General features: G+C 44.2%; 1 protein-coding gene across 4 annotated transcripts in view; it reads right to left on the bottom strand.

The window, feature by feature from the left end:
* SKI (SKI proto-oncogene) overlaps positions 1-17,813 on the bottom strand; it is a 150,618-nt gene extending 132,805 nt beyond the window's left edge. For 2 of the 4 annotated variants that reach the window (XM_081923591.1, XM_081923594.1), the window contains exon 1: positions 15,602-17,811. In XM_081923591.1, coding sequence (XP_081779717.1) covers positions 15,602-16,552 — 951 coding nt within the window. In that variant the 5' untranslated portion in view covers positions 16,553-17,811. Of the gene's footprint in view, positions 1-15,601 lie in introns of all 4 variants that reach the window. The other 2 variants (XM_081923592.1, XM_081923593.1) reach the window with 2 other exon arrangements.
* Positions 17,814-23,090: the final 5,277 nt, after the last annotated feature.

Below are 23,090 nucleotides of genomic sequence, written 5' to 3'. Positions count from 1 at the left end.
TACTTTTTACTGTCCAACGCCTTCACCATAAACTGATTCAATTATCCTCCAGCAAGAGAATACCCCCCCCCAAAAAAAATCTTTTCTTTCTTTTGCATGCCCAGAACTATGTTCCAGAGTGCAAGGACAACTAAACAGGGGAGAGAGGACAGCAAAATTGACCATTTCAGTGCTACCCCCCCCCAAAAAAAAACACCAAAGACATTTTTCACCTTCCTCAAAAGGAAGGTTTAAAATTAGATTATCTTGCTGTATCCTTGCAACAATCCGGTGAGGTGGACCAGGCAAGAGGAGCTTGCTTCCCCAAGTCCAATATTCTATTCACTCTGGCTGTTGCAACAATATGGGTGGTTCATTCAGGCAAATGGTGTTTGAAATGCAAGTGACAGCTGGCTCCCCTTCCAACAAGTCAGAGACAGTCATGCTGCGTAGATACAACAGTGGAAATAGCCTAGATGCCGCCATTGCTTTCTGAAACACTAGCGCCTACCCATTTTGCACACTTTCCTCAGCCTACAGGGAATGGTCATAGCTCAATGGCAGAGCATTCATCTTGTGAGCAAGGAGGTATCAGTTTCAATCCCTGGCATCTCCCATTGGCAGTCAGTTTTAACAATACTGAGCTAGGCGAACCAATGGTCTGACTTGGTGTAAGGCACATTCCTATGTTCCTACTGTGCTGGAAACCTGATTCAGAACCCACAGGCAGGCATACAATGGAGGAAAACACAAGGTTCATACTGGCCATCAGTGAGAAATGGTTGCACCACCACCTCTATTCCACAAAAGGATTTAAAATACCTCATTGCTAACTCTGCTGTTGCACAAATAGCATCTAATCTTCTCAGCCAGAGCAAAGGAATGGCAAGAGGCACATAAAAGGTCTGAGATTGCATCTCAAGGCTTGATTCAGACACCGCTCCAATGTAAATCAAGAGCAGAATCGTTTGAAGTTGATGCTGTTACGCCATCCTAAAACCAACACTCTCAAGATTGGGGTTAGGGTCTATGCCTTCCAATCTTCCAGAGAAATGAGTTAGGTGTTTGTTTAATGAGTTATGCCCTTTCATCTCCCAGCAGGCATTAACATGCCTTTTTTCTCTCTTTGCTCTGGTTTTCCAGCTCTGGTTTTCCAGCAAACTGCCTTGTTAATGGACTGGTTGTGGGCAGCACTAATGGTAAAAAACAAAAACAAAACCTGATTCTCACTTGCTGTAGTCTGTGTACAAAGCAGGATGTCCCCTTTGCTACTGCATGCCTGCTGGTTTGCTCCCCCTTGCTGACTGCCTCCTCTCCTCCCTATCTCCTATCAATCCAAGTGGGACCTTGCTTCCTCCCTGTCACACAAGAAGCTCATTCAGCAAAAGGGAAGTCCCAGGATGCATTGAGGCTGTGCAGAGTCTGGAAGGGGAAAGGGGAGGGGAGGCAAAGTTTAAGACTGCATCCAAATGAAGGGGGGGAAACGCCGATCTGGTAATGGCAACCTCACAGTTCAGAGAAGGCATTGTTCAGTGCCAACCTTCTATAAACAGATGAGGAGTGTGGTAGGGCGGGGAGAGTTTTCCCAAGAAAGCAAATTCTGGTTTGCAATTGACCACAAAATATTTAGCAGCAACCTTTCCAAATGGTGATTGGTGCCAAAACATAAATAGGCCCCTTGAGGGTCTTCCATTATAATTAACAGAGCAAATTTGGCAACCAGTTATACATTGTGGTAAGGTCTTTGCAGGAATCCAATGCAGGGAATTTTCACCCAATAGGGCCTCGCTGCAAAACACTTTGGAGAAGTTCTAAATCTCTCCCCTTTGGGGGATTTAACACAAATACACACATTTCTCCCAGAGGCTGGGAAGTAGATCATTTACCACTACTCTTCTTCCTTGCTTTGTGACATCACTATGGTCACTGTGGCAACTAATTGTGATGTCACAGAGGATTATGATTTCAGAGGAGTGAGACTAGGGAGAGCCTAAATAACCACAGGTCTCTTCTGAGTAACAAAGGAGCTGTTTTCATGCAAATCTGACAAACGGAATACAGGCACACAAATAGAACGGGCTCTTTTCAAGGTCTTTGACTGACATGTGTAAGCTATCCCCAAAGAGCCAAGATATTTTACACACAGCCAAATGTATGAATCTGGCATCCTCATATACATAGTGCAGCTGGGTGAGAGGCCCCAAATCCCCAGATGCTTCATGTGGAAACAACAGCTCTCCTTGTGTGAAAAGACTCACCCCCCATCCAGATTAACAGTTCTGTTTAATTCCATTCATGGATTCTCAACTACTCAAGTGGGGTTGCTCAGCTCTGCATTATGCAATGCAGAACTGGCATGTCAGTTTACTAATGCATATTTTAGGTTATCACTGATCCTAAGCCTATTTAGACTTCATAGGGGAAAGACTAGTGGGCAAAGGGACAGAGAGTGCGAAGGAGGTTTCCAGTTTAAATATTAAAACAGATTCCAAGATATTTATTGATGTTGCCTTACAAGAATACTGCAAATGTAGTATGTGCCATTGTGATAAGATACTCAACAGAAACAACAACAGTGGCTTATTAGAAATAATGGTTTGCTAGAATCTGTGTTCTCAATTTCTAATTTCCATACACAAACATAACTACGCACAAAATTCCATGTGTAAGAGCCTACACAGTTGCAACCAACCATGGTTTATGTGACTCAAAAAACTACATTTGGAGTGTGAGTCTGCAAAAAACGCTATGAACACTTATAAATGCTTAATATGTTATTCTCAATTCCTTTAATTTCCTGTCACACTTTTAATCCACTCAAACAAAGAAGAGAAATGGAACAATTTAAAAATGAATTAATGTTCAAGTTATGAAGCAAAGATTTTTTTTAAAATGCAGATTCCATCAGTTAACCTTCTTTGTGTAGTATCACATTTCAGTTGTTTCTGTTCTGTCAAAAGCCCCAAGCATGCACTCATGGGTAAAATTATACAGCAGAAAGGACAGTTGCGGATTTTATTCAGCTAAATCCAACTCAGAGTAGATCCATTGAAATTACCAGGCCTAAATTAGTCATATCCATTAATTTCAATGGGTTTAATAAGACTTACCCTAGATAAAACCATGTAATCTTTATTTCTGGACCTTGTGCATCCTGCTGAGCCTGCAACATTATTACCATGAATAAAGACCTCTTGCATATTTTCAAGTAAGAGTTGCTGTAGTGTTTTGAGACAGGAGCCTTACACACTGTAGGCATCAGGAAAAGAACGTGGATCAAGAATGCAGGGGATAAGAGATCCTTTTCTGTTAATGAACAACATTTCTTAGAAATGCTTCATTTAAGTGAAAATACATTCATTTCATAGAAGCATAGAACTGTAGTGTTGGAAGGGGACCCAAAGAGTCATCTAGTCAAACCCCCATACACACACTATTTCAGATTATTCCTTCCAGTAGGTCCTCCTACACACTGCTCTACAACACATATATGCAGATAGACAATTTGTAAATATTGGTAACTAGAAGTGAATAACATGGTATTCATCTGGTGCCAAAAAGATAACAAAGTTGGCACCAGCTAAGCATATATGGGAAGCAGGTTCAACAAGAGAAAATCTCCAATCCTGAATCCTTGTCTGCTTCACATCATAAGGTAGAGAGTGCCTCAGAATGTCTGCTTTGTGTTGGCCTCCTTTTTGTAGAGAAACCCATGGGGCAACTTTTCAGCAAAGTTCTTTCTATTATCCCAGGCCTTTGAATATCTTCTTAACATGTTAGTGTTACCTTGACGTCAACTGATGTTAGTCTCTACTCAGTTTGATGTCAATTAGTTTGTTTTAGCATATGTGTGTGCGACTTCTAGGTTTATGTATTAAAAAACTGCTTGGCTTGTTTATTATTCTGAACTGTTTGTGTTTTGACATTTTTCTTTCCACTCTTGTTTTATATCACTTGTTGTACATAATCTAGAGGCTGATTACATAAGGCAACGGATAAATGTAGTGAATACTCTTAATACCCCCACAGGTTTGTGCAGAAAAGAGAATATTATCAGTATCCCCAAACCTCTCCCATTTGCCAATATCCCTTTCCCCACTGGCCATGATGATACTGTGCACACATTTGTAAATAGCCATAAGGGTAACATAGCAGTGAAACAGGAACAATGTTCCTATGAGATACACCCATCACCTTCCCACTCAAGGCAGGAAGTGGGTTGACTCCCCTCACAACTCAATTGTATTGCTCTAGAGGCTAGGGTTTCAAGCTGAGGTCCTTCTCAGAGACTGCCTGAATGGAGGCAGAAAACCCCATACCTCAAACTTTGTGGTTCAACCGCATCGGTACAGACTCTCAATAAAAAAGGGCCCGCTTGGGATGTGGTGACTGAGACGTAATGATGGCACGTTCTTGGAACTGGAAATGACTTACAGACAAGGAAATAAAAATCTAGACTTCCTATTAAAACCAATCCACACTAATATATGAAAAAAATAGGGTTCACAATAAATTCTCAAAGCAGTATAATACTTCTGATGTTGAATGTATTATTACAATAGACTCCTAATTCCTAGACCTATTAATTAAGAGTTTACCTCCAGGTTATAAACAAGGTGAAGAAAATGCCATAAAGTATACTTACCTTGTTTAAATACACAAAATTGAATCATCCAGATTTCAAATAGAGGCACAGGTGAAGTAATATATTTCAGTACCTAATTACCCTACATGAGGTGCAGCTGAAGATTTTCAATCCACACAGGAACAATTACCAAAGCTTTGGGGCACACTGAACTAGCCAACAGCTTTAAAAATGCTTCTTAAGAATAACCTATATCACTGAGTGCAAAGTTTTATGTCTGAAAAAACTAACAGCCACCTATGTACCAGGTAAGAGTACTCTCTAGATATGTTGCTGGACTACAGCTCCATTCACCAGAATGACCATACTGGTTACTGGGCTGATGGAAGTTGGAATCCTATCACATGTGGAAGGCTGCAGGTTCCCAATCACTGGTTTAGGTGCAAATATATTTAAGCATGCTCCCATGAGTTTACAATCCCATGGCAAATGGCCAGCTGGCACCCATAGCTTACAGAAGCAGTGTGTGCTTACAAATACTATACTCTGTGGGGCAAACATCATACGGGGGTTGGCCATCTCCTTTGTTCCTTGCTTGTGAGCTTCCCAAAAACAGCAAGGCAGCTACTCTGGAAACAGAATGCTGGGAAAGATGGGCATTTGGTCTGATCCAGCAGGACAGTCCTTATGTTAGCACAAGGATCATAAAGAGGAGAGCCTCATAACAATTAGTATAGTGTGGAAATCTGATTCTTTGCAGGATAAAAAAAATGGCTTGAGACATTGCCATCTTGTATAATCACACATTTAGAGAGTGGGGAGGGGGGAGAGACTTAAAACACAGCTCAATACTTTGTATGCATCCAGGAGTTTGTTTCTACCCATCATCCTCTGAACAGATCCCTGTGCCATATCACAAACAGCTTTTGAAACTCCCCTGAATTTCAAAAGCAGGTTGCCATATGGCATGGGGGTGGAAGGGATACTGTTGAAAAGTTCAAAATTTTAGACACAGTTCTTTGGATCCTGGCCAACAACTTTAAAAGCCGACATAATCCAATATTGAAGAAAAAACTTTTTTCCATCCTTATTTCTAATTTTTAGAAGAATGCTCCTAGGCAAATGTTGGGCAAAAGTCAGCAAACAAGAGCTCTCTGAAGTGGCTGAACCTTATTTCAAAGTCAGGGATCCTTTATGTCAAGATTATGTCAACACTTTTCTGAAACTACCTGTTCTGTGTGCTTTTGTGCATTCAGCCACCAAAATTCAGCCTGAGAAAAGAAGATACTGAGTTGTAACCAATGCTAGTCCTACTCAGAGTAGATCCACTGAAATTAATGGGTATTATTAACTCAGTTTCATTCATTTAAATGGGTGAATAATAGCTAGGTACAACCCATTGTGCCTTATATTTAAAAAAAACTATTCTGGTAAAAGAGGATATTAAACAGGAATGAATGTTCAAATGTTAGGTATCAATGCAAATATGAAGTAAAAATTCCTCCCTATTCTTTCATATGTCCAGTTAAAGATTTAAAATAATCAACTGCTTGCAAAGCAAGCTCCACAAAATGTAGCAAAGCTGCTTAAAATATATTTCATTTTAAAGCTTGAATAATTTAACAATGGGGGAAATCCACCTTAAACTTATGCAAGCCTTTTGGAGAGTGAGGATGAGGTTACAGTTTGTGCAACCATTTCAGTGAAGAGAGAGGAAGGAAAGAGTCCAGAGATCAAAATCAGAAGGCTGGTCTGACACCTCCCTGGGCAGAGCACAGCATTAATAAACCACACAGAAAAATTAATGGGGTATGCTTGAGTTGAAAGACAACAGGCACTTCTGGGGCTCAGATGGGGCTCGCTTCAAGAGCAGCTAACCTGTCATTGAATCTGGAAGGATTGCTCTCCTGAACCCATCAGCATATACTGGAGCCTCTGTTATACTTAACCCAGACTTCCTAACACTTGATATCCTGTCTGCTATTTCAATGCCCTTACTCAACTGTTTCAGACAGACATTACACAAACTGGCTGGTGGAAAAGGGGTTGGGAAACCAAGCAGCAATCTGAGTCTATGACCTTATTCTTTTAACATGATACCACTAACTTAAGCAGAGGTTGGGGGGAGGGGGAGGTATGGAAAGGCACAAAGATTACTCTTTTCACTACTCAGGCCTGATCTTGCCTAGTCAGGCAATGCCACTGGAATCCACATCAAGATGCCACCCATTTCTTGCATTAGTAGCAAGAAACTGCCCTTACTATTATGTGCTGGTGCTTGAATCTTATTAGTCACAAAAATACATATTAACCACTGAGGGTTTTGCTAGACATGTTTGGAAAATAATCCGCCACTCTGAACATTTCTTCTGTAAAGAAAATGGGTCATGGATGTGGGGTGGGGAATTCACTGGGCACTGTTGTAGTTTCGTTGTGTTGTGCTGCGTTCTAATATGAACAAAAATGTTTCATTAAATGCTCAGCTGCTGCCCAATTAAATAAATTTTAATTGAATGTACACGTTTTAGCTGATTAATCTATTGATTGAACCTGCGTATCGGGAAAAAAACACTAGGTTGTATCGCATCCATTCACAGAAGGAAATTGCACTGACAGAAGGAGGCCTTCCATTCATTGGACACATGACTGAATGCAAATACCATTCTTCCTTTCTTTTTACAGAAGACACACGCACCTCAGTGCAAGCATCATCTTAGAAGAGGAATTCCCATCTTTCATTTAGAAAAAGTTATAGTCCGCTTAATCACAAAACTCTAAGAGGTGTGCATAACAAAATTATCAATAAAACACAGATAAAAAACACTAAAATAAACATAAGTAAATTATGTGTCTAGATTTGCTTGCTGAAATGGGGGGGGGCACAAGGTTTTCAGCAGGCATTCTAAACAATACAGTGAGGGTGCCTGTCTCTCTCCTGGGAAGCTGCTTTATATTAAATCAGTCCCATGGTTCCATCTAGCGCAGTACAGTAGGTCCAAAACTTCTGCAGAGGTTACATTCTGGGGACCCTCATACAAAGGCAAAATTGTGCAAAGTCAGGAAGACCCCTGGAACTGCTCCCTCCATGCAATCATTCCTGCCTGTTCAACACCGGCATGCTGAGGGAGCAAGATCTCAGGAGCCTCTCATGGCCTTCCAGAGCCCTCATGTGACCTTCGTACAGGCCAATAAGCAAGGTGGAGGGCTTAAAATGCTCCTTCCATGCCAAGTTTTCCTGCAGTTTTAAAGCCCTCTCCCTTGCTTTCTGGGCTCTAGGAAGGTCATATGAGGGCTCTGGAAGCTCTTGTGAGATCTCACACAGCTCCTTTTCCCCAGTCTCTCATCCTCTTTCTGTTTGTTTTTCTCCAAAGCATGCAAGGTTGCAATTGCATAAGTAAGTTGCACAGAAGTTTGGGGCATATTGTACTGTCTACAACGACTGGCAGCAGCTCTCTGGGGTTTCAGGCTTGCACTACATGGAAATGTCAGCATTTGAGCCTGGGATCTTTTGCAAGAAAAGCATGTGCGCTACAGTCCTTCCACTAACAGCCTAGATATTGACCTTATAATACTTTTTATTTGTAGAATGTACATCCTATCTTCCCAGTCAAAGCAGTTTATAAACTATACTTAGAGTAAATGCCCCTCTTATAAATACACTGGATTCTTTATCCTTCCCTGTACTCTTAAATATTTGTCATGAAACCTAGAGTGAGGGGGGGCACACAGCATGCCTCCAGTAAGCAAAGACAAGTTGCCCTTCATGGTTTCCCCCACCCCACTTCATGTAAAAACAGTCTCCTCCACCCCCATCCCAAATCAGCAGTGTATTAATGTTGGTCCTATTATTTTCCAGACTCCTTGCAAACTGAAGACCATTGTGTGAAAAGTTGCCTGAGGCAACAGAGTGGAATGCAAAGCTTACCTGTACAAAGATGGAAATGATTTCTCTTCAGGTTTGAAAATATATATATTAAAATGCCTTCCTTTCCCCCCCATGAGAAAAATGTGGAGAAAGGAACATAAGCAATTAAATTTTACATAGGTCTTACTTAGCGTTGCAAGGTCCCCCCATACATTAAAAAAAAAATTACAGCCAAGCACATGTATTAAGAAATTGCTTTTACTAATTGACAGGCAAATTGATTTATGTTCTAAGTCTACTCTGCTAAAATAAATTAATGTTATTAATTGGCGGCAGGAGTGGAGAAGGTTCATGAACCATACCAGATTGGAACCATGACCAACACATGCTTCCTAACTTTGTGGGGGACCCAAGGCTTCACCACAGAACTGAACAGAATTTTTTTTTAAAGCAACAGGCTGGCTTATATTGCATGCTGCCCAGTCACTCCTGCTTCCTATCTCCTCCAGCCAATACATGCCAACAAGCCACCAGCCAGATGCCTGCAGGCATACATAGAGCATGCACTCCAGGGCCAGCCAAGGCCCCAAACTGAGTCCACTTTCACACTACATGCTCAGCCAAACTATGGCTTGGCACATACACACAATGGCTCCCAAGGAGATCTCAGCTGCTTTGCTCCTCCCCAGGGTTTTTTGGGGTTATCGCAGGATGGTAGTATAAAGCCAAGAATTGGCTTAGTGTGTCACCTGAGTCCACATTCAATGGTTACAGGTCATGGTTAAGGAGGAGGGACCCTAAACACAATCCTGGGTTTGGAGACAACACACTAAGTCAAACTCTAGCACAGCTGCTGTCCCACAATGGCCTAAAAAGCCTAGGGAGGAGCACGATCCTTCACATTCACACCTGCACAATTAGACATCTACACAAAGGCCTGGTTTGCAGAAGACAGAGAAAATTGGAGGGGGGCACATGCTGTGTGGAGGTGTGTAACCATCTCTTCTTTAAGGCATGCAGCAGTTCCAAGGTTGCAGTGGTGGAGAGTCATTTGCCCTGGAGGGCACAAGGAGTTCTTTTTGCTGCTGCCGCCACCACAAATTCCCAGCTGGCTGGATTGCAACCACTACAAAATGCAAAAAGCGTCAATGGTCTCACAAGATCACTCCAAAAGCTGCATTACCTCAGCATGAATAGGTTTCCGCTCTTTGATCTCTTGCTGCTACACCTTTCACTGGCTTGGGAGGGATTGTTATTATTATTATTATTATGAAACAGAAGCAGGAACTTTCGCTGTGCTTGTTTGCATATGACAATCCAGAACATTCATCCTACCTCAGGGAACACCAGGCCTGAGGGAATGCTGCTGCATAGAAAGGTGTGTATCTGCTTATTTCCTCTTTTCTTCCCTTAATCTGACAGCAACTTCAGACACATTTTTTTTCCACAAAAGTGTTCAGGATGAAAGCCATAACTGGCAAGAGTTTTCCAATGACTGTACAGAGGAAAATAATCGGGTGTGTGACTTCCAGGCATTACATTTTACCTGTTTCCCCTCCTCTCCAACATCCATGTAGGAAAAATACAATGCATGAAAGGAACAACCTTGATTTTATATAGTTTTACTGAACATGCGCATTGTGCAAAATGTGAACACAGAAAGCTGCCTCACACTCAGTGTAGCTCAGGATTGTCTGCACTGACTGGCAGTGACTCAGTCTAGGTTGTCAGACAGGGAATTTCTCCCAGCCCTACCAGAGATTGAACCTGGGACCTTTGGCATGCAAAGCAGATGCTCTCCCCTTGAGCTATGGCCATTCCTACATGGCCAGTGGTAAGGGATGATGGGATGCTACAACCAAACAATATCTAGAGGGCACATTAAAGACTGCAATTCCATAGCACAAGCAGAAGTTTCCAGGGATTGAAACTAGGAACTTTTGCACGCAAAACATGTGTTATACTTCTGAGCCATGGCTCCCCAAACTGAATGTCAAATTATTTGTAGTGTTCCAAATGTCAACCCAGATCAAATGACAGGATCCCAGGACTACACGGCCTACGAACCGATAAGGCCCCTTCTAAGCAGCATGTTTCATCACCGCAGTAACATAGCATACAGGAGAGCAGACATGCATCAAACAGACTGTGATCGGAACAACATGGGCAGGAGAGGGAAGAGACTGGTGAAACTAATTCTTGAACAAAATCATTTTCACGTATACAGTTGACCAGGATGCAGGAACCATTTAGAAGATGAGGAAAGACTAGAGACTTGGGAGGTGGGACAGGGAGGAGGGAAAGCTCAACAATGAATGTGTTGGAGGGGGCGGGGGAGAAGGTAAAAGAACAAAGTCCAAAAGGTGATGTGGCTTAGGGGATTTGAAGAACTCCACAAAGGAATGATTAAGCCCTAGGAATGCAAACAAATAATATGCTAGGAGAAACCAAACTCAAGGTGGGAGGTACCAAAAGAAGCTGAAACACACACACAGTTTTCCCCTCCTAGGGTTGCTGCATGGGTGGAATAGTCCCAAGTCTTACTGAACACAGAATTTTGCCAATACGTGAGCATAAGAATTGTCTTGCAGCAGACAATTTCACCAAACTCCAGTATTTTCTTAGACAGGCAAATGTATCTGGGAGGCTTGCAAAGGAAAGAGTCACCCTGTGTTATTGGAGAAAGGCCATAGCTCAATGGTATGTAGAAGAGTCCAAGTTCAATCCTCAGCATCTCCATGTGGGGCTGAGAAAGACTTCTTGCCTAAACCCTGAAGAGCCACTGCCAGTCAGTGTAGACAATACTGAGCTAGAGGGGTTGTCTGATGCAGTACAAACCAGCTTCCTATGTTCTCAGTATCTGAGGAATCAGAGGTGTATTGCCTCTGCTTATGGAGGGAGAATATCACTGGGCTTCAAATTACAGCCCAACATCAACTTTTGCATATGCAGGCAGAATCCAGCAGCAGGAGAAAAATGCATCTCACTGACCCACCACAGAAAGCTTTCAGCAACTCACCAAAGAGACATCGGGGACATTAGGCTCAGTGGAGTATTCACAAGGTGTAGGTCCATGGCATTTACAGGCACAGCTGATAAAAGATCCCATCTGAACCCCTGGAGAGCCAATGTCAACCAGTCCTGAGCTAAATTCACCAGTGGTCTGATTCAGTATAAGAGCAGTGATGGCTAGTATCTACTGTGATTGGTAGGAATGAATCCAGAGAGCCCAGACAGTAGGTAGGCTCAGGGCTAATGACAGGAAGGGTTAACTAATTCTGATTTTGTCCCTATCCTCTTCCCTGCTGAATTCTGCAGGGGTGATACTGAGGAGGAGGAAGCTGGCACCCACTGAACTTGCTTTAGATTATAAGGAGGAGGCTGGCTGAGGGCAGAATGTGGTTGGTGAGGCAGCTGCAGCTTCCGCTGGGTATAAGGCAGATGTGTTTTTTTATCTCACAGTCCACTTTGGGGGACTATTCTCCAAAGCTTACTGCAGGAGAGCCACATAAAGTCATCTTACTACCAACTAACTCCCACAAACCCAGGGGGGCGGGGTAGGATCACCCCTACCTCTTTGTATTCAAACAATCCACATTGTCCCCATCCAACAGCTGGGACACACTCCCAAGAAAGATCATCATCATTATTATGCAGGGCACACAAGGCAAGAACCCACAGAGGCCCACGATTTGCAGACAGCTGTGAGCAAAAGACACACACACAGAGCTTAAGGATGAGATGCAGACAGAACTTAAATATAGTAAATGCAAACAGCCAAACACAAGATTGGTTAGGTTTCCACCACCATTTCCTCCCTAGGCGACCTCAATTTTATTTCAATGTTATTTGCCTCTGGCCACAGTCTACCAACCCTGCAGCTCTGTGTGTGTTTGTATGTGGTTATTGTTTTGCTCCCAGCATGGCTATCTGCTACAGCACAAAACATGCAATAACCCTTTCGCTATGTCTGATGGAAAAATGAATGGGAGAGAAGCAGCTTTTTGTTGGGATGCCTACCTACTAGCAAAGTCTTCTCAAGAGCAAAAACACAAGTTCTTCTAGCCATAGTTAAAAGTCTTGAAACAACTCACCATGGAAAGGGAGGTGAAATAATATTTCAACTCCATCCCATTCTTGGGGCACAGGCAGAGATATATGCATATCCTGGCTTTCTTCCCCCCACAGCTGCTTCACAACTGAGGAAAAGCAAAGGCTGCCCATTTCAATCTAATGGGGAAACAGTATTTCAAGCAATGTATTATGGTTAGCACTGAGACCAAGGTTTTAACTTGGTCTCAAGCTTCACACCAATCCTGGACTAATTTGCTGGATGCCTTAAAAAAAGTAGTGGGCCAGATACACACGATATATATACACACACACACACCCCTGAAGTTACTGAGAATTTCTATGCTATTTTCTGATTTCTTTCATAAATCAATTCATTATTCTCTTTCATATATCCGAAAGTCATTCAGAAACACAATCGAAATGGTAACTGAAAACCATAAAAATGGAAGTCCATTACAATGAGGGGGGGGCTAAATATGTACAAACAGCTATGACTAATATGACACTATAAATAAAGTTGTGCAAGAACACTCAATAATTTGGACACAGAAATATTATTTCTTTGTGCTGCCCAGAATGGAAAGATATGTTAGATGTCGCACAAGCCTTCAAAAAGATACATATTTTTTTTAAAAAATGTGCTCCTGTATTCTCAGTGCACCTCCACTTTCCATTCATATGCCCCAAACTGCCACTTTTAGCATATGATTAGCTGAAGACAGACAAGCCATTAGCAGCACATGATAAATAATGTGGGTCTTTAGACCTACAATAGCTCTTATGCTGAATCTGTGGAGGAGGAGGGGAACTAAGGAGAAAACAAGAACTACTTCCTTCACTTTGAAAGGGGAAATAGCCAAGTAGACAGGAATGGAAAGATATCCCAAAGCCTGGTGGGTTTCTGTTGTTGTTGTTGTTTGTATGCGCATTCAGCCTGTTTCCCAAAAGGAGAAGCTGCACATGCCTTTATCTCCAGATGTGTGTGGGTGCTTGAACATTCTCTCCAAAATAGGTGTGTGGGAGTTTAAAGGGGAGCGGGAAGGGGAAGAAGTCTGAACTGAACATTCCCTTAATAAGTATTAAATGAGTCTCCTTTGATACCCTATGACTATCAAAAAAGTCTGTGCAGTTAAGGAGTTAACTAGACCTTTCTCCTTTGCTGCACCTTGCATTCTTTTGAAAAGTCAGATGTCTTGTCTGACCCTGGGCATTTTTTTCAAGCTACCCCATAGCATAAGTACCCCCACTGACCAGGACTGATGCCAACACAAGGTCTCCCCTCCCAACTTTCTCACCCAGTCACCAACTTTGATAAGTCTGGAAATTGAATACTGCTGCAGATTAAAGAATACCTAGCTGTCTGGCTGGGCAGACTCCGCAATTGCCTGTCATACTTTAAAGCTTGCTGCAGCAGTTGTCCCAGGACACATCCATTTCCTTAGTGTAAATATAACCCATACACAAACTAGCATCAGGAGAGAAAAGGGGTGGAGGGGGGAATAGATCAACACTGTACAGAGCACCAAAAATACACTATGTAGTCTGCACACATATATCAACAGCATCTGCAAGTACCCTGGATTGGAACATCCTGGGATCAGTGGTGGCTGGTGCCCATTGTGACAGGAAGGGAGGAAGGCATGGAGCCCAAACAGTAGATGCGGTCAGAGCCAATGACAGGGAGAGCCAACTAATTTTAGTTTTGTCCCCATCATCTTGGCTGCTGAGTTCTGCAAGGGTAACAATGACTGGAGGAGGAATCTGACAGGCAGTGCCACCCCCTGGACTAGTTGTAAATTAGAAAGCAGGCAGGTGGGGGCTGGCTGAGGACAGACTGAGGTTGGTGGGGAGGTGCCTCATTTGCCCTAATGGACCAGCCTCCACTGTCTGGAATCTTATCTGGTTGTGTGTTTGTTTATCCTGCCAATGCAATACATTTAGAAGCTTTTCAGCTCTAGTTTCCGTCACTACATTTGTCAAGTTTTGAGATTAATCCTAAGGATAGACGCCAGTGATTTCTGCCTGTAGATAATCAATTCATTCATTCATTCAATTCATCTTTCCTTGCCCTATTGTAGCACCACATATACCTATTTGAGTTTGTTAAGATGCAAACCCAAGGGCAGAATATGGTAGGCCACCTTTTGTGTCCTGTTTAAACAGGTGCATAAAATTTACAGTATTTAAGTTTGCAACAAGAAAAGTGAACAGAATAATGGTAAATGTGTGGACTCCCTCCCCCCCCCCCCGAAAAAGACAGATTGGTTAAAAGGATTTTTAAACAAATCCAATTTTGCTGCTGCAGTTAAAGTCTTGTAGAGAGCCCTGCTAGTCTACAGAATATACCCCAAAATAAGTCTGACAGAGTTCTTTATTCTCTAGAAGTACAATCCAAAGCATCCTTTTCTGTTTACTAAGTCCCACTGAATTCAATAGGACTCACTTCTGAGTCTGCACACCTAGGGCCATGCTTCACCAAAGTTTGCATGCATGGTACTGTATAAGCATCCTTGAGGTGAATGCAGCAGGTTTTTCCAGCTGCTCTCTCACACACATCACTCCTTTCAGAAAGAGTTATGTGGGACTATTACAGCTAGATGCACATTTACCTAGGAAGTAGCCCAGTCAAACACAATGAGGCTTATTTCCCAGTGAGCATGCAGTGCCTTCTCGCTACATAGCTCCCAATCCCTGGGAGAACAAGGTCTATTTAAAACAGTTATCATCTGAACCACAGACTGGTGGGAATCCAATAAGAGATTATATATGATCCCTTCTGGGATCCTACTACATGGTTCAGGCAATAGCCACTTAAAGTGGCTATCTGTGGGACTGTGTAAAATATGCAGCCAATTCTATCTGCATTTTTATTCAGAAGTAGGTCTCACTGGATACACATAATAGATGCTAGAGATGCACCAAGTATCTAGCTGCAGAGTTTGTACAGTTGCAACCCTTACCCTTGCCACTGAAGTTCACACACCTTTTTTCTTTCTTTTTAAGCAATCTCGGCAGAGTTTTTAAGAGCCCAATCCTTTAGCGACCCCATCCCCAAATTTAAGCGCCGATCCCTCAAAACCAAATCCAAGAGGACTCACCCTGGGTGCTTTCCTCTTGTATCGGTTGCTGTAGTCGAACTTCTCCTTCATCTCATCCAAGCACTGGCCCAGTCTGGCTTTCTCTTCTTTGCCGGAGTAATCCTGGCTGAGGAGGATGTAGGCTCGCCAGTTGGCCGAGTCGAAGCCCCAGTGGCAAGTCCGGTTCTCCAGGGACTTGTGCGAGTGGATGACAAACTTGTGCGGCGGGTACATGAGCCGGCAATCGAGGCACTGGATACACGCCGCGCCAGGGCTGCTATACAGCTCCGGCACCAGGAGCCCCTTGCATTTCCCGAAACATTCGTGGTATACCTTGAAGCTCCGCTCGGTCAGCTCCAACTCGAGCGCGGCCCCGTGGTGGCTCCCGGAGAACTCCTTCTTGCAGCGCCCCGGCGGGTAGGCGCCTCCGTAGAGCAAGGCGTTGCAAAGCCTCTCGGCGTCCGTCTTAGTGATGAGCCCGCAGGAGGGCGCCGAGAAGGGCAGGATGCCCATGACTTTGAGGATCTCCAGCTGGTCCGCCGTGCAGCGGGAGCAGTAGATGTGGAGCTCGTCGCACACCGCGTTGATCTGCTGCAGCGAGAAGTCGCGCAGGACGGAGTTGAGGATCTGCGGCAGGCAGAGGCGCTTCTCGCCGCCCACCACGAAGCACGAGATGGTCTCGCCCTCCAGGACGGTCTCGCAGCGTTCGGTCGAGCGGTCTGAGGGCATGAAGAAGGGCCCCGGCATCACCGGCGGCGGCTGGATGGGAGGCAAGTGGAGCACAGGCTCCGCCGAGGACGTCGTCGAGGACGAGGACTCCTTGCCGTTCTCCCGCTTGTACAGCAGCTCCTGCGCCCAGCGCGCAGAGAAGGCGGCTGGACCACCCAGCGAGTTCATGGAGCTCAGATGAAACTGTTCCAAGGTCTTCTGCAGGCCGGGATGAGGCTGGAAGCTGCTCCTTACAGTCTCCATTTTAGGTTATTTTGTGGTGGTCTCCCGCCTTTTTATTCCTTTTTTTAAAAAATAACAACAATAAGAAAATAATAACTCCTCCTTTCTAGGTTTTTCACCAAAGGCAATACAAAAAACTAAACCGAACCTCGCTTAAAATCTTTTCCAGGTTTCTGTTTTTCTTTTCCTTTAAAGGCGAGAAACGCCGCTCTTCTTAAATTTGTTGTTGTCCATTGAAGACGGCGAAGGAGAGAGGGAAGCCACTCAAGAATCTCATATTATTCGCCCAAAAAAAAGAAAAACACGTTTCCTCCCGGTGGGTTACTTTTGGTCCGCTTTTCCAAACACCCCCTCGATAAGTTTGGGGTTCTTAGTTGTTGTTCTACATACACTGGAGCAAAAGATGAGCCAATCCAGGGGGGAAATATTTATATCTTCGGGGAGGGGAAGAGAAAAAAGTTATAAAAAGAAAAAGCGCACTGCCTTCTCAAAGAGTAGCTTGCCCTCCCACCTCCATTCAAGCCAGCAGTCTTCAGTTCACACAAACACACACGAGGCTCACACAAAACCGACCGATCAACCTTCCTCCCTCCCCCCCTCAAAAAAATTGCTAATAAATCTGTAGCAACAACGTGGAAAGGGGGCTGAAGAGAGTCAATAGCACCAGAGGGTCTTGAAAGATGTCCAAATAGCAGCGGCGTCGGCGTCTGGCGTCGGGGAAGTCAGCTCCTTTCTGTCCATGTCCACCAAAAAAATGTTTTTTAAAAGGAAAATAATAATGTGCGTGTGTGTGTATTTTTATATAGAAGGTCAATCTCCGGAAGCGGGATGATGTAGTGTGAGGCAAAGCAAAAAAAATTAAAAAAAAAAATTAACCCCCCCCCTTCCAAAATTCCGAGGCGGCTGCTACTGTAGCGAGGCGTCTCCTTCCTTCTTCGCCCCCTCTTGTTCTCTCTGCTACTCGTGGTCCCTTGAAACTGCGGGTGGGGGTGGGAAGAGAAGATTTCCTTTCTTTTAAAGAGTTGCTTCGTTCTTTCTTTTTCTCTCTGGCTGGCTTTGCTTTCCGCCTCTTCTCCTTTTCAATGTGGGAGCCGCGGCAGCTCACATCCTCCCAACTCCACGCTCCAGCCCAGACTGAGGGTGTTTCAGAGCTGAGCTAATGCAGGCAGGCAGGCAGGCAAGGCTGGCTGGCTGGCTGTGCACTCCTCCCCCTCCGCGCGCCCCCCCCCCACCTCACTGTTTGTTGGTGTCTGCCTCAGCTCTTGAATCCCAGCCAAGAATGTGACCAACTCCCCAGGCTGAGCTCTTCCAGGAACAGGCGCCGCCTCCCTCCGGCTCTGTTCTCATCCTCCTCCACCTCCTCCTCCTCCTCCGAGCCGCTCTGCAAAAAGGCAAGCGAGACATAACACGCCTGCGCGCGCGCACACACACACCGGGAAACAGAAGAAGGCGCGGGCGGGGGGCAGGCAGCCCAGAGCTGCGATGGGGAGGGTAAAGTGTTGGGTTCATAGACCTCGAGGCTGCGAGAAAGAGACGTGCGGTAGGGCGGCTCTGTGAATGAATTTGCGCTTGCTTCTGCTCTTCCTAGTTGTGGTTTTTGTGGGGGGTGGAAGGGTTGTAGGGTGGGGGGCTGGAGCCGGTGGACAAAGTTTCATAGAAGACAATGAGAAAGCACTTAACAGAAGAAGCCCCAGGCTATGGGTCTGATGAGAAACAACCGACTGAAGTTAAGTGGGTCAGGGTCTGGTCAGTGCTCCTGGGGGTCACTTGTTAATTTACTGTATTATACCCCACATTTTTCTCTAAGGAGCTGAAGGTGACATACAGGTGTCTCCTCTTCCTCATTTAATCCCCACAACTCTATGAGGCACGTTACGCGGAAAGGCAGTAACCAGCCCAAGGTCACCCAGTGAGCTTCATGATATAGTGGGGTGATCTGAACCCTGCTCTCCCAGGTCCTAGTCTGACCACTGCACCACATCGGTCTCACTTGGGTTCCAGGAGGCACAGAGTGAGAAAATAAAAGCTGAGTCTGCATAACACTGTGTGAGTGCCCTTCCACACATATTTTTCCCCTGCAAAGAAAGCAACAACTATATGTCCACTATAATTAAGCGCATATATGTGTAATCATGTATCTGTGGAAAGAACTCCAGGGGTCACCAGCGTGGTGCCCATGGGCACAATACTACCCTTGAAGTCTTTGCTAGTGTCCACAAAGCCTCTGAGCCCCAACACTCACTGCCTCCTTGATCATAAGGTAGTAGGGTTGCTATCTTTTAATAAGTTAATAGAGCTGAAGGGGGAAGTTGGAAAAGTAACACTCCTCCCTACTTCCTCTTTTAGTTTTATGTACTTTTCAAGGTTCAGATTAATTCAGTTATATCTGACCTTTACTCAATTTTTTTTTTGGAAAAGCAAAGTGTGTGCATGGACCTTCTCCTTTTCTATCTCACTTAGTTGTGTTAAATCTGTTGGGTTGTATACAGCATTAGTCCTATTCAAAGCAGAGGCATTAACAGTAACATGACTCACAGGTCCATTAATTTGAATGGGTTCACTGAGTAGGACTTAGCTGGATACCATTCTTTGGATTTTCTGGAGTAAGCTGCTTGTGCAAGTTTTTGGCAGGTAACTATAAACAACTGGATTATCATATAAATGTACAGCTGTACATACAGACAACATTTTAAAATATTGATAGTTATCTAACACACTAAATACTTCCACCCACAATAAGATGTGTATGTGTATGCAAAATGTGCAATAATAAAAAAGGATCCAATATAATATACCATCATATTATGGTTTACAGTGTTCAGCATTTTCAGCCAGGGGCGGTGGAATTTGCAGTGTATGGGATTGGGAAGGCTAACCCTTCCCTCCTGGCCCTAAAATAGTCTCCTGCATTGCAATCTGGCTTGGAAAAAATATGTGCCCACCCTACCGCTTAATCTGTGCTACTGGCGCTGTTACAGGTGTCACAAAATATACCTAAAAACAGTGGTACCTTGGTTCTCGGACTTAATCCGTTCCTGCACTTAATCGAAAGCCGCAGAAGCCGCATCGGACGTTCGGCTTCCGAAAATAGCCTACCATAGATTACGGAGTATAAGACGACTTTTTAACCCCGGAAAATCCTCTAAAAAGTGGGGGGTCGTCTTATACGCTGAGTATGGGTTCGCTGGGCAGCGGCAGTGGGCGGCGGGCTCCGTGCCGGGAGGAAGCCGCCCAGCGATGCTAGGCCGGCTTTGCTGGGTGGCTTCGCCGGGCAGTTTTCTCCCATCATGGAGCCTGCTGCCCACTGCCACTGCCCAGCAAAGCTACCGCATATAAGACTGGGCGTATAAGTCGACCCCCAAATTGGCAGCTGCCAATTTGGGGGGTTGTCTTATATGCCCAGTCGCCTAATACTCCGGAATCTACGGTACTTAAAACATTTTGTTTACGCAAGTCTATCCAGACATGTAAACGTTAACATGTTTTAATCTCTTACTGTTCCTTTTAATTATTTTTAAATCTTTTAATTGTTTTTAACTCTTTTAATTGTTTTTAACTCTTTTTATTGATTATTATAATATTTCTTCTATACTGCTTTTATTATAACCAAGTGGCACATAAATATTGTTAGATAAAGACGTAAATAATACTGCTGTAGTACGATAGTAGAATATATAATATGTAATTGTCTCTAAATAATAAACACTTTAGCATTGTGCTACAATTTAATATATGCCATTTACTTAGCCCATGTTTGCTTTTTAATTTCTATTCTTTGGTTTTAATACAATGCTTTAAAAATGAATGAAAACTATTCTAAAAAAAAAGAAAGGTGTTAAAAAACCCCTGCAGTTGGAAAAAAAGTTAGGTAAAACATTTGGAGGCGAAATCTCAGGGAAGGTTAGGTTAGTAAATTGAACATCTTTCTAAGATAATACAGTAAAGCCCCTTCCCAATATTCTATATACTGCTCCAGACATTCATTTATTCTCAAATTGGTGTGCATGACAGTGATAGGAAAGATTGCCCCCTCCTGGTGTGGGTCTCAGATTGTGAGTTTGTATTCTTTACAATGTAACTTTCGAATACACCAGCATTTAACATATTTCTTCCACTTTGTTCTGAGAAACACAATTCAATTACTTCAAAACTTGTTTTACAGCAGAAACAATTACAAAGCAAATATTTTTAAATGTATCTAGTTGAATTTGTACCTTTGCTTAGTTCACATCCAGGATAAAGTCTCCACACTCTGTCTTTTTCACTAGCCTTCAAAATCAAGGGACCTTGAAACACCAGTATCAATATGGCAAAATACTGCCAAACTTGCCCCTGGATAAACTTCATTGAATGAGCCTGTGAGAGCCTATATAGACCTCTACTTCACCAGATAGGAACTGATCCACAGCTCAAAACTAGCTTTTGTAACTTCATTTAAACTTGCTTTTGTACATCTGACACAGCCAAAGAATGATCCAAAGAATTGCAATTCCAGTACTTCCAATACAGAGGCTGAATATTGATCCCAAAACATTCCCCCCCCCTTTTACTGCTTCAACCCTAAGAGTCTTATCTTTGGTCCACCTTGCTCTGCATGGTCTAAACTGATGTTCTAGGGTAGGGGTCAGCAAACTTTTTCAGCAGGGGTCCACTGTCCCTCAGACTTTGTGGGGGCCTGGACTATATTTTGGAGAGAGAAAAAAGATGTAAGAGCACCATGAGCCCCGGTGGCTGCTTAACTGTGTCTTGCGAGCGGCAGGGGCTGGCGGCGGGACGATGAGCGACGCATGACAGGGCTCCAGAGAGAAGCTGCTTAAAATGGCGGCCGCTCGAGCACTGCTGCTGCTGGCACCAACAAAGCCCAGCCCCCTTTGTCCTCTAGGCAGCGCGGGGAGAAGCCAGGAGGAGGGAGGAGGTGTCGCCACCGCTGTGTGAGGGAGAGGGAAAGAAGGTGCACGCTGGCGATCCACGTGGTGATTCCCAGACCGTCCGCGGGCTGGATCCAGAAGACAATTTGGCCTGATCCGGTCCGCAGACTTTAGTTTGCCGACCCATGTTCTAGGGTTTCAGACAGGAGTCTTCCACTAGCTTTAAATGATGATGCCAGTGACTGAACCTTCTGCATGTGCTCAAGGATGCCAACAGGATTTCCTGGGCCTGGTACACTGTATGTGAATTGGGGGCCCTGCACTACCACCACTGACAATCTACTGGCTATCTATTTACACATTTTAACACAGACGGTCCTACTTCATAGGATACTTGGATTGCACAGTAAGTTCATCAAACCCCTCATGCTCTGACTCCTGTTCTCTCCAAGGGCCCATGTGGCACAGATTCTATACTTTCAGAAGAGTGGTTTCCGGTAATAAATAGGCCATGTACATGTTTCTTCAAATTACCCCTTGAGGTACATACATGTGGGATACAAACATGGGTGGCTGTGACACCCACTGGGACTTGTAGGGCAGAAGGCAGAGTGCCTGACAGTAGACGGAGCCAAAGCCGAGGTTGGGGAGGGCTAATTCTAGGCCTGTCCCCCATCCTCCTTGCTGAGTTATACAAGGGCAACGCAGTGACTACAGAGGTGGAAGCTGACAGCGAGGGCTCCCCTCCTGGCTGGTTGCAAGTTGGAAGGCAGGCAAATGGGAGCTGGCTGAGGGCAGACTGAAGGGGGGGTAGTGCCCCATTTGCCCTAATGGGGAAAATAGACTAGCCTCTAATGGATACAACATCACACCTACACAATCCATGGTGTTTTACTTAATGGCTGGATGTGCCAACCTCTGCTGAGAAGAAAGCAATGCATTTCTTTTTAGGAAACTGAACAACAGGAAATGAATTGTCAAGAATCCGAATCCTTACTGCCTCCCCTTCCTTTCCTTTTGTTAATTCATTTTTTCCCCCTCTTGGGTTCAACAGTGTGGAAGGGGGAAAGGCAGTGGAGGAAAATATTAGAGGAAGGGCCCTAGCACCATAGTGTAGTTATTCCTGCCCTCCCACCCTCGCTTTTTTACTTAAAGGCCAATCACTTCTGGAACACAAATGCTCTAGTAAACTTCTGAACTGTTGAACCCTGTGGTTGGTGGGTGGCTGCTTGATCTCTGCCTGCCAGCTACGGTCCATCCACAGTTTCCAAAAGGCCCAGAACAAAAACAACAACAAAACAACAAAGCACATGCAGACACCCACAAAATGTTTACTCTTTCCCTATTTTATATGACAGCAGTTTGTTTCTGTCTTTCTCATTTCCCATCCCACATCTGGTTCATTTGGAGGGGGAAACTGCACACGCTATCCTGGAGAGTTTGCCACCCTTTGCCGCTTCCATGTCCCCAACAGGGGGAACAGATGTGTGTGTGTGTGTGTGTGTGTGTGTGTACACACACACACAGAGGCTGTGTCTTGCACAGAAAATGTGTGTGTGCATGCGAGTGAAGGGAGAGAGGAAATATGCTCCCAACATCAGACCCTCTGCTACTATCATTCGTTCAGGGTGAATGGTTGACAAGATGATTGGGCTACTTCTGGTGATTATTCTGCAAAACATTTTGGAGAG

This window comes from Podarcis melisellensis (assembly GCF_964234715.1).
Source record: "Podarcis melisellensis genome assembly, chromosome: 8".
Classification (NCBI taxonomy): Eukaryota; Metazoa; Chordata; class Lepidosauria; order Squamata; family Lacertidae; genus Podarcis; species Podarcis melisellensis.
The sequence above is the reverse complement of the archived record's forward strand: the minus strand, read 5'-3'. Positions and strand labels throughout refer to the sequence as shown.